The following is a 12,664-nucleotide window of genomic DNA, read 5'->3' on the forward strand; positions in this document are numbered from 1 at the left end:
TCGGCAAAAACTTGGCATATAATTGGAATATAATTTAGAAAAGTGTGAAGTTATGCATTTTGATAGGTAGAATAAAGGAGCTGAATATAACTTAAATGGAGAAAGACTGCAGAAAACTGCAGCACAGCGATTTGTGTGGCCGTGGGCATGCATCACAAAAGTTAGCATGCAAGTTCGGCAGGTAATTGGGATGGCAAGTAAAATGTTGGCTTTTATTTAAAAGGGAATGGAGAGGGCAGCACGGTGGCCTAGTGGTTAGCACAACCGCCTCACTTCGCTGAGGTCCCAGGTTCGATCCCGGCTCTGGGTCACTGTCTGTGTGGAGTTTGCACATTCTCCCTGTGTCTGCGTGGGTTTCGCCCCCACAACCCAAAAATGTGCAGAGAAGGTGGATTGGCCACGCTAAAATTGCCCCTTAATTGGAAAAAATAATTGGGTAGATTTATAGAGTAGATTTATAGAGAAATACAGCACAGAACAGGCCCTTCGGCCCACGATGTTGCGCCGAACTTTTGTCCTAGGTTAATCATAGAATTTTGGACAATTTGTCATGGCCAATCCACCCAACCTGCACATCTTTGGACTGTGGGAGGAAACCGGAGTACCCGGAGGAAACCCACGCAGTCACGGGGAGGATGTGCAGACTCCACACAGACAGTGACCCAAGTCGAAATCGAACTTGGGACCCTGGAGCTGTGAAGCAATTGTGCTATCCACAATGCTACCGTGCTGCCCTTAAGAAGTTAACCTACACTCCCTTATTCTACCCTAATCCAAGTACCTATCCAATAGCCGCTTGAAGGTCCATAAATTTTCCGACTCAACTACTACCACAGGCAGTGCATTCCATGCCCCCACTACTCTCTGGGTAAAGAACCTACCTCTGACATCCCCTCTATATCTTCCACCATTTATCTTAAATTTATGTCCCCTTGTAATGGTGTGTTCCACCCGGGGAAAAAGTCTCTGACTGTCTACTCTATCTATTCCCCTGATCATCTTATAAACCTCTATCAAGTCGCCCCTCATCCTTCTCCGTTCTAATGAGAAAAGGCCTAACACCCTCAATCTTTCCTCGTATGACCTACTCTCCATTCCAGGCAACATCCTGGTAAATCTCCTTTGCACCTTTTCCAAAGCTTCCACATCCTTCCTAAAATGAGGTGACCAGAACTGCACACAGTACTCCAAATGTGGCCTGACCAAGGTTTTGTACAGCTGCATCATCACCTCATGGCTCTTAAATTCAATCCCTCTGCTAATGAACGCTAGCACACCATAGGCCTTCTTCACAGCTCTATCCACTTGAGTGGCAACTTTCAAAGAACAATGAACATAGACCCCAAGATCTCTCTGCTCCTCCACATTGCCAAGAACCCTACCATTAACCCTGTATTCCGCATTCAGATTTGTCCTTCCAAAATGGACAACCTCACACTTGTCAGGGTTAAACTCCATCTGCCACTTCTCAGCCCAGCTCTGCATTCTATCTATGTCTCTTTGAAGCCGACAACAGCCCTCCTCACTATCCACAACTCCACCAATCTTCGTATCATCTGCAAATTTACTGACCCACCCTTCAACTCCCTCATCCAAGTCGTTAATGAAAATCACAAACAGCAGAGGACCCAGAACTGATCCCTGCGGTACGCCACTGATAACTGGGCTCCAGGCTGAATATTTGCCATCCACCACAACTCTCTGTCTTCTATCGGTTAGCCAGTTTGTTATCCAACTGGCCAAATTTCCCACTATCCCATGCCTCCTTACTTTCTGCATAAGCCTACCATGGGGAACCTTATCAAATGCCTTACTAAAATCCATGTACACTACATCCACTGCTTTACCTTCATCCACATGCTTGGTCACCTCCTCAAAGAATTCAATAAGACTTGTAAGGCAAGACCTACCCCTCACAAATCCGTGCTGACTATCCCTAATCAAGCAATGCCTTTCCAGATGCTCAGAAATCCTATCCCTCAGTACCCTTTCCATTACTTTGCCTACCACCGAAGTAAGACTAACTGGCCTGTAATTCCCAGGGTTATCCCTATTCCCTTTTTTGAACAGGGGCACGACATTCGCCACTCTCCAATCCTCTGGTACCACCCCTGTTGACAGCGAGGACGAAAAGATCATTGCCAACGGCTCTGCAATTTCATTTCTTGCTTCCCAGAGAATCCTTGGATATATCCCGTCAGGCCCGGGGGACTTGTCTATCCTCAAGTTTTTCAAAACGCGCAACACATCTTCCTTCCTGACAAGTATCTCCTCAAGCTTATCAGTCTGCTTCACGCTGTCCTCTCCAACAATATGGCCCCTCTCATTTGTAAATACTGAAGAAAAATACTTGTTCAAGACCTCTCCTATCTCTTCAGACTCAATACACAATCTCCCGCTACTGTCCTTAATCGGACCTACTCTCACTCTAGTCATTCTCATATTTCTCACGTATGTGTAAAAGGCCTTGGGGTTTTCCTTGATCCTACCCGCCAAAGATTTTTCATGCCCTCTCTTAGCTCTCCTAATCCCTTTCTTCAGTTCCCTCCTGGCTATCTTGTATCCCTCCAGCGCCCTGTCTGAACCTTGTTTCTTCAGCCTTACATAAGTCTCCTTCTTCCTCTTAACAAGACATTCAACCTCTCTTGTCAACCATGGTTCCCTCACTCGACCATCTCTTCCCTGCCTGACAGGGACATACATATCAAAGACACGCAGTACCTGATCCTTGAACAAGTTCCACATTTCACTTGTGTCCTTCCCTGACAGCCTATGTTCCCAACTTCTGCACTTCAATTCTTGTCTGACAGCATTGTATTTACCCTTCCCCCAATTATAAACCTTGCCCTGTTGCTCGCACCTATCCCTCTCCATTACTAAAGTGAAAGTCACAGAATTGTGGTCACTACCTCCAAAATGCTCCCCCACTAACAAATCTATCACCTGCCCTGGTTCATTACCAAGTACTAAATCCAATATGGCCTCCCCTCTGGTCGGACAATCTACATACTGTGTTAGAAAAGCTTCCTGGACACACTGCACAAACACTACCCCATCCAAACTATTTGATCTAAAGAGTTTCCACTCAATGTTTGGGAAGTTGAAGTCGCCCATGACTACTACCCTGTGACTTCTGCACCTTTCCAGAATCTGTTTCCCAATCTGTTCCTCCACATCTCTGCTGCTATTGGGGGGCCTATAGAACACTCCCAACAAGGTGACTGCTCCTTTCCTATTTCTAACTTCAACCCATATTACCTCAGTAGGCAGATCCCCCTCGAACTGCCTTTCTGCAGCTGTTATACTATCTCTAATTAACAATGCCACCCCCCCACCTCTTTTACCATCCTCCCTAATCTTGTTGAAACATCTATAACCAGGGACCTCCAACAACCATTTCTGCCCCTCTTCTATCCAAGTTTCCGTGATGGCCACCACATCGTAGTCCCAAGTACCGATCCATGCATTAAGTTCACCCACCTTATTCCTGATGCTTCTTGCATTAAAGTATACACACTTCAACCCATCTCCTTGCCTGCAAGTACTCTCCTTTGTTATTGTTACCTTCCCCACTGCATCACTACGTGCTTTGGCGTCCTGACTATCGTCTACCTTAGTTGCTGGACTACAGATCCGGTTCCCATTCCCCTGCCAAATTAGTTTAAACCCTCCCGAAGAGTACTAGAAAACCTCCCCCCCAGGATATTGGTGCCCCTCTGGTTCAGATGCAACCCGTCCTGCTTGTACAGGTCCCACCTTCCCCAGAATGCGCTCCAATTATCCAAATACCTGAAGCCCTCCCTCCTACACCATTCCTGCAGCCACGTGTTCAACTGCACTCTCTCCCTATTCCTAGCCTCGCTATCACGTGGCACCGGCAACAAACCAGAGATGACAACTCTGTCTGTCCTGGCCCTTAACTTCCAGCCTAACTCCCTAAACTTGTTTATTACCTCCACACCCTTTTTCCTACCTACATCGTTGGTACCAATGTGCACCACGACTTCTGGCTGCTCACCCTCCCCCTTCAGGATCCTGAAGACACGATCAGAGACATCCCTGGCCCTGGCACCCGGGAGGCAACATACCTTTCGGGAGTCTCGCTCGCGACCACAGAATCTCCTATCTATTCCCCTAACCATTGAATCTCCTATTACTATTGCTTTTCTATGCTCCCCCCTTCCCTTCTGAGCCCCAGAGCCAGACTCAGTGCCAGAGACCTGGCCGCTGGGGCCTTCCCCCGGTAGGTCATCCCCCCCAACAGCATCCAAAACGGTATACTTGTTTTGAAGGGGAATGGCCACGAGGGATCCCTGCACTGTCTGCCTGTTAGTTTTCTTTCCCCTGACTGTAACCCAGCTACTCTTGTCCAGTACCTTTGGTGTGGCTACCTCCCTGTAACTCTTCTCTATGACCCCCTCTGCCTCCCGGATGATCCGAAGTTCATCCAGCTCCAGCTCCAGTACCTTAACACGGTCTCTGAGGAGCTGGAGTTGGGTGCACTTCCCGCAGGTATAGTCAGCGGGGACACCAGTGGTATCCCTCACCACCCACATCCTACAGGAGGAGCATGCAACTGCCCTAGCCTCCATCCCCTCTTACTTTACAGAATTAGCTGCCCTGTGGACCAACTGGACCTCCGCCCTCCGACTCTGCTCCCAGTCAGCTGTACTCTAAACTCCTGGTTCCCTTCACGCTCTTTGATAAATATAGGAAATTAAATGAAAGGAGTACCTTACTCCCTCCTCACCTAACTCCCTCAGTCACCAAACTCTCACTGTAGCACTCAAATGCCACAAGCTCAGCACTCAGTGCAAACAAAGTCTGCACTGTATCTAGCCCCTATTTATACTGTGACTCTAGCTTCTAAAAACTGGCCTAATGCAATTAACTAATTAACAAGCTCCAGCTGCAAGTAAGTCCAAGTAGAACCTTGTTTAAAGCTGATTCAAAATTCACCTTCTTATAGACCAAACAGCAACTTTTAAGTTAATTAACTAAATAAAAGAAATACTAGACTTTAAATAACCCTTATACTCCCTCAGTCACCAAACTCTCACTGTAGCACTCAAATGCCACAAGCTCAGCACTCAGTGCAAACTCTAAATTTATTAAAAAAAAAGGGAATTGAGTATAAAAATAGGTAAGTCCTGTTAAAGTTATACAAGGCACTAGTTAAACCACACCTGGAATACTGTGAACAGTTTTGGTCCCCTTACCTAAGGAAAGATATAATGTCATTGGAGGCAGTCCAGAGAAAGTTCACTAAGTTGCTCAAAGTGAAAAAGGAGATTTTGAATGTGTGAAACTTTGATAAAGAAGTGGTTTTAGAAAGGCTGGCTGAATTTAAAGCTAAGTCTTCTGGCCAGATGAGGTACATGCAAGGAGACTGAGGGAAGTAAAGGTGGAAATTGCAGAGGCACTTGCCATAATATTCCTTGAGACATAGGCTGGTGAGACAACAACTGAAGAATTGAAAATGTTACGCTCTTGTTCAAAAAAGGGGTAGCATAAACCCAGCAAGTGCATGGCAGTTAATTTTTTTAAAAATGTATTTATTCAAAGTTTTTCAATAAGTTTACAAAACCCTCCAAAAAGGAAAATAATACAAAGAAAGAAGGGCAACATGCCAACAGCACAGAACAACTTAACCCTCTAAACGATAAACAGTTTAGCAAATTAACACCCAATTCAAAACAGGATAGAGCATGTGCCTCTTACAAAAAAGGAAAGAATTCTCCCCCTCCCCCATCCCTCCCCGGGTTGCTGCTGCTGTTTTTTTTTTTAAATTAAGGTTTTGCAAAATGTTCCATATTAACTAGTAATAATCTTAACACAGCAAATTAGTGAACATTAATATAGTGCATAAAGAGAATATACATCAGCAATCCACTAGATGTTACCCCACGCGCCTCAGTCTTCCCACCCCCTCCCATCGGCCCCCCCCATGGGTTGCTGCTGCTGGTGAAGTTTTAATTTTCCCCGCGAAGTCAGCGGACGGTATTATGCCCCCGCTCAACAGCGGCAGCTCTGTACCCTTGGCAAAGTTATTTACACACATATGTAGGCATCCGTTCGTGGTGTTGTCCCTTCTTCCGGATGGAGTTCGCTGACGTTGTCGTCTCGTGCGCACTTCTGCTTCTGCGGCCCTCCCGTCTTCCCCATTTTCTCTGTTCCTGCGGATGCCAAGTTTGTTAACGTTTCCCTGCCTCCCCCTCCCCTTCCCTGGCTCTCCTCTATTGTTCCCTGTCTCTCCCCTCTGCCCCCCCCTCTCCCCGCTTCTGCATGACAATTAATTTAACCGCAGTGATGGGAAAGCTTTTTTTTTTGGCAGGAGAAAGACTATATACTGTCCAGCTTAAAATTAACGTATTACATCTGCTTTTGTGGATCATTTCAGTGGAAATGTATCCTCACTCAAAGAGAAGCCGCCTACTGGATTGAAAGCTTTTAGAAATCATAATCCTCGACAGAGCTAACAGTCACTTGGACAAAGTTGGATTAATTAAGGGAAGTCAGTGTGGATTTGTTCAATGCAAATCATGCTTAATTAACTTGATTTGAGTTTTTTGATGAGGTAACAGAGCATTGATAAGGGTAATGCAGTTTATGTGGTACACTTAAAATTTCCAAAGGCATTTCATAAAGTGTTGCATAGGTTTGTCAGCAAAGTTAAAGCCCATGAAATAAAAGAGGCAGTGGCTGCATGGATATGAAGTTGACCGAGTGACGGGAAACAAAGATTGTTTTTGAGACTAGCGGAAGATGTATAATGAATTCCCAGAGTTTGATACTCGGTCCACTGTTATTCTTGATCTATGTTAATGAGCTAAACTTCGGTGTACAGGGCACCATTTCAAAATTTGTAGATGGCGTGTGTAGTATCCCGCATGGGGCACATGGGACAGGGTTGATTATAGTCCCCGATTGGCTCGAGGATTATGCACCCCCCCCCCCATTAACCATAGGGCGGGGATTGATGTATAGGAGGTCGGCCTGACTTGAACGGGTCTCCAAAGAGAAAGGACCAGTGAAGCCTAACCGGGTCCTGTGTGTTTGTGTATATACGTTATTGTTGTGAAGTACGTTTTACTTGACTGACTACGTTGCCTTTACTAAAGAAACTTGGAAGTATAGTGAACTGTGAGGAGGGTTCAGAGGACAGACTGGTGGAATGGGTGGAAATTTGGCAGTTGAAATTTAATGCAAAGAAGTTTGAAGTGATAGATTTGGTAGGAAGAATGAGGAGAGGCAATGTAAAATTAAGAATACAATCTGAAGGAGATGCAGCAGCAGAGGGACTTGGAGGCAGAGATGCACAAATTGTTGAAGGTGGCAAAGAAGGTTGAGAAAATGGTTAATAAGGCAAATGGCACACTGGGCTATGTAAATATAGACGCAGACTGCAAAAGCAAAGAAGTTATGATGAAACTTTATAAAACACTGGTTTAGCCTCAACCGAAGTATTGTTCAATTCTGGGAACCATACTTCAGGAGCAATATGAATACATTAGTACAGTGCAGAAAGGATGAAAGAATGGTTCCAGGGATGAGGTATTCCAGTTGCTCAGATAGGAAGAAGCCTGGTTGTTCTTCTGAGCAGAGATTAAAGGTATTCAAAGTCATGAGTTTAGACAGAATGGATTGGGGGGGGGGGGGGGGGGGGGGGTACCGTTTCAGTGGTGCAGGGCTGACAGCCTGGGGCACACTGATTTAAGGTGAATGGCAAAAGAACTAATGGTGACATGAAGTAAAATGTTTCCATGCAGAATGAAGGTAGGATTGGTAATGCACTGCCTGATACTGTGGTGAAGGCAAAGTCGATTGTGGCTTTTCAAAAGGGAATTGGATAATTATCTTGAGGAAAGACTTTCAGGGCTGCAGGGAAATGTTGGGCCTGATGGGACTAGCTGAGATGTCTTTACAGGTTGCTGGCACAGACGAGATGGACCGAATAACCACCTTCGGTACTGTAACCATTTTTAAGATTCTATGTTTATTTTTCAGAAACACAATGTAATGTGTTGCAGTGTTTTTTTGTGTGAATTGGGTGCTGCTTGTAAAGAAGCACAGATATGGTTGCTTTTCTGCTGACCTATTGAATGTCAATAGGGGCTCATTTAGCACAGTGGGCTAAACAGCTGGCTTGTAATGCAGAACAATGCCAGCAGCGTGGGTTAAATTCCCATACCAGCCTCCCTGAACAGGCGCCGGAATGTGGCGACTAGGGGCTTTTCACAGTAACTTCATTGAAGCCTACTTGTGACAATAAGCAGTTATTATTATTATTATAGTAGTCCTCATTGAAATGACCCATTTAGAGGCAGAAAAGAGAAAAACAGGAGATGAAATTGTATTTTAAAAGAATAAAACTTCAGAATAATGAGCAACAATTTAATTAATGCTAATCTTTGATGAGAAAAGCAGCAGTAGTGGGACAGTCTGTTGTTTAATTCTGTTAGCGAGTTGTAATGTTCATTGATTGCACTGTGAACAAAGAACATTAGACTTTGTTTTATAAATGTAGCTATTTATTACTAACACTACATTAACGAATAACTAAAATGTCTAAGATGAAAACAGTTGGGAATAACGTCTATCACTAATTTACACTAAGATACAACAGAGCTACTTTAAACTGCGATTGCTATCGACTCCGGACAAATACCTTCTGAAGCAACACATGGTGCATCTCAGATCCTGGGACTCCGTACTTGCCCCACCTGCTGGTCGGATAGTAGAACTGCAGTCAGTAAAACATAACTTATAATACACATGCAGATCATAGAATTTACAGTGATGATGAACTGTTTCTATTATATACAGATGATAGTCTACCTATCATCACACGAGTGACTAATGATTTTAAATTTTATGCTTTCATAATAAGTTCTGTTATCTAATGATTTAGAAGCATAACTGCCAAATCTTATTGATTTGAATGTTCAGTGATTTAATTGACCTGTGTTTGGTTATCTTAGTCTGTTGACTGGTCTATGTTTATTTTCCTTGATTGATTAAGTCTGGGTGTAGCCTCTTGAAAGTGAACAGACTTCCAGAAAGACCAAATAAATTAGAGTTGTGAAAATGTGTATAGAAACCCTGTGATTGCTGATATATTTTAAAGCACTGTAAATATACCTATTGTAGTCTTGGAATTAATCTCATCTTTATATTGTTCTGAAGTAAATCAAATACATAAAAAATATACAGCAAACTTATATATAACACTTTATTCTAAAAGGAGGCATTGATTATTATCATATATGTTCTGTCAGATTCTGAAGGAAGACCTGGAAAAGAAGCGTCCGACATTGGACCATCTGGGTGAACTTGGCCAAGCGTTAATGAAATTGCTCAACAACAGTAATTCATCAAAGAAAATTAACAGCAATACGGAAGAGCTATCGCAAAGATGGAACAATTTAGCACAGCAGCTGGAGGATTACTCCAAACGGGTATGGACAGCACCAAACTCAATTGTTTAATTATTCCACGTATCAAAAACAGAAAGCGCAAGCAGTACAATAGGTACCAAACCCACACGTTGTATGTTCCAGCACTTTCTGAGACTTCTCTTGGAAGAAGATAGTTCTCTTGCTACTGAATCGAAAATGAACATTAGTTAGTATTTGAAGATTAGTAAGCATGGTGGTATAGGGCTGTAGGTTCCGATTAAATAAAACAAAACTACTTGTGTACAGACGTTAAACTAGGTCCTTTCCAAGTCAGCTGTTGTGAAATATTTGCATACTACATGTTTGCTGTGTGGTGAATGACCTATTGCTGGATTTACTATAGTTATTTATGGAATTAGCTTCCACCACTTTTTCAATTACAGTGAGTGAAAAATGTGCTTCTCATCTCCTTTGTAGATTTTTTGTAGAGAGTCCGCAAAGGAATATAGACCCACACCACATGGAATACAGTAGTTCATCAAGGCGATTCACCGCAACCGTCTCAAGGGCAGCTGGGGATGGGCAATAAATGCTGACCTAGCCAGCAACACCCATGTCCTGTAAAATAATAAAATAAAGATTGTGAGTGGACAAACGTTTGGAAGATGGAGTATGTTGTGAGAAAATGTGAATTGTCCACTTTGGCACCTAGAATTGAAAAGCCATGTACTATTTAAGTTAAGGAAGATTGTAGAACTTGGTGACACAGAGGGATCTGGGTGTCCTGGTACATGAATCACAAACAGTTTGTATGCAGCTACAGAAAGTGATTAAAAAGGCAAATGGAATATTGTCAATTATTGCAAGGGAATATAATATCAAAGCAAGGAAATTTTACTGCAGCTGTACAGGGCCTTGGTAAGACCACAAGCTCCATATTTGAAACAAAAATGTGCATGCGAAGCAATTCGGTGAATGTTCACTTGACTCATTCCTGCGATGGGGGGCTTATGAAAAAATGTTGAACAGATTGGGTCTATACTCATTGGAGTTTAGATGATTGAGAGCTGATTTATTGAACCATATAATGTCCTGAGGGGTCTTGACAGGGTAGGTACTGAGAGGATGTTTCCACTTGTGGGACAGAGTAGAATTAGGGGACCCAGTTTTTAAAAATAAGACATCTACCACTTAAGACAGCAGTGCAAAGAGTTTTTTTCTTTCAGAAGGTTGTTAGTATATGAAATTATTTTCCACAGAAAGCAGTGGAGGCTCTCTGATTGAATTTATTCAAGACAGGGTTAGATGGACTTCTGATAAACAAGGGGTCAGAAATTAAGTGGGGCAGCCAGGAAAGTGGAGTTGAGACCTACTCCTGCTCTGAAGCTCGATTTCCTTGAAATGTATTTACATGGCTATTGTTGTGTGGTGCAGTGGAAGACAGACAGTTGCTAAACTGAATGACCCTACCCTTCTGAGCCTGAGAGGTTTGTTAGTTTACAATGCATGACCTTCATTAGCTGGCCTGTTTCTAATAGTGTCTTTTTAAGATCTAGCCCATATTACAAGACACTATTGTTATATTTTTGCTGTCATTGTTTTTAGCAGTTATTTGCAAGGTATGTGGGAATTTGCAATGTTAAGCAAGGATTTGGGATAATTTGCATAAATTATAGTCTGGATGTTTCTGAATAAGAGGAATAAAAGCTACTATGACATGTTAAGGGGGTCTGTAGCAATAATGTGTTACTGAGTTTTGTCATGAGGGTAAGTGGAATTTAGGTTCACATTAGGGATATTTGCCAGTGAATTCTTGATGTCGGGCATGTACTGCGAGTAATAACACAGTGGGAAATAGTGCTGTAGAAATCATTCCACTTTCAATATGAATTTCTTGTTCTTCTATCACCCCCACTGTCCCCCAACCCTGCACAGGTATCTAGGGCATTCTCTGAGTTGGGAATAACTCACGTTAGGCCCATGGAAGTTGTGGAAATGACCACAGAGCATTCAGTTCAGCAACAAGAATTGGTTCCACCCCCACCACCCAAGAAGAGACAACTCCACGTGGATGTGGAATCCAAGAAAAAGTAAAATTAAATATTTTAATTCCATGTTTTTTCCTGTTTTCCATGTGCAAGAAATATGGGCAAGTATAGGATACTCCAGGAAAAATTAAATTTTAAGAAAAAAATGTTAAAACTCTGGAAGGAATACATTTTCGGTAAATCAAAAGTTTTTGAAAGAGCCAAGAAGATCTGAAAAAATGCTGGAAATTATCATCTGAAAATACTAGAGTTATTTCAGATTTAATTGTTAATGAAGGATTAGCCTTCTTTCTTCATAGATGCTGACTGATTTTTTTTTCCATCTCCAGTATTTTTTGTTTTAAAGCAGTCAGTTTGTTAGAGATTACCCAAGGATTTAACCTTAAATTACTAAAAGTTGGTCAAACGTCCAAAATCCAGGAAGCATATTTTGTAAAAGAAGATAGGATCTTACTAAAATGTTGACTACATAAGAACAGCCACATTAAGAAAAAAGCTACATAAGATGCCAGGGAAAAATAAAGGCATGAATGCCATATACATCTAATTAAAGATGACTAAATAACCTTTTCCATAGAGTGTAACTATAATATCCATCTGGTGGTCGCCCGCCCAACAGGCAACCGTCACGACCCCCCATCTCTCAGGTATTACAGTAACCATGTGCTCATACTGCCCCAACCTCCACTTCCATGAAGTCAAGTTGGGGCATCATCCCAGAGGAACTCCCAGCCATCTGTCAGGTGCCTCGGTGCACTTTTTTTTTTGTAGTCTAGAATTGAGCATCAGGTTAATTAACTGTCATCAAAGCCAAACCTAGTGATGGCCCAACATTGATGGACATACTTCAGAGTGGAGTAATGAAATGAAAATGAAAATCGCTTATTGTCACGAGTAGGCTTCAATGAAGTTACTGTGAAAAGCCGCTAGTCGCCACATTCCGACGCCTGTTTGGGGAGGCTGGTACGGGAATTGAACCATGCTGCTGGCCTGCCCTGGTCTGCTTTAAAAGTCAGCGATTTAGCCCAGTGTGCTGAACCAGTCCCTACTGGCTGACTTATTACCCTGTTTGCCCCTGCCGCCTTTCCCTCAGTGGAGGAATTTGAAAATGCAGGAATTTCACTATAATGGTACACCTTTTCTGAACATATAAAGAATGTACCAGGCATGTTACGGGTGTCAGACCTCTGATAATGAATTCATTATTTTCCACACAAT

The 12,664-nt window shown here is 42.8% G+C and overlaps 1 protein-coding gene across 1 annotated transcript in view; it reads left to right on the top strand.

Moving 5' to 3' along the window:
* utrn (utrophin) overlaps nt 1-12,664 on the top strand; it is a 560,528-nt gene that overhangs the window by 134,009 nt on the left and 413,855 nt on the right. The window contains 2 exon segments of the mRNA XM_038808060.1: nt 9,279-9,458; nt 11,334-11,488. Of these exon segments, the coding sequence (XP_038663988.1) occupies nt 9,279-9,458; nt 11,334-11,488 (335 nt within the window).

Source organism: Scyliorhinus canicula, chromosome 1 (assembly GCF_902713615.1).
Source record: "Scyliorhinus canicula chromosome 1, sScyCan1.1, whole genome shotgun sequence".
In the NCBI taxonomy this organism is placed as follows: Eukaryota; Metazoa; Chordata; class Chondrichthyes; order Carcharhiniformes; family Scyliorhinidae; genus Scyliorhinus; species Scyliorhinus canicula.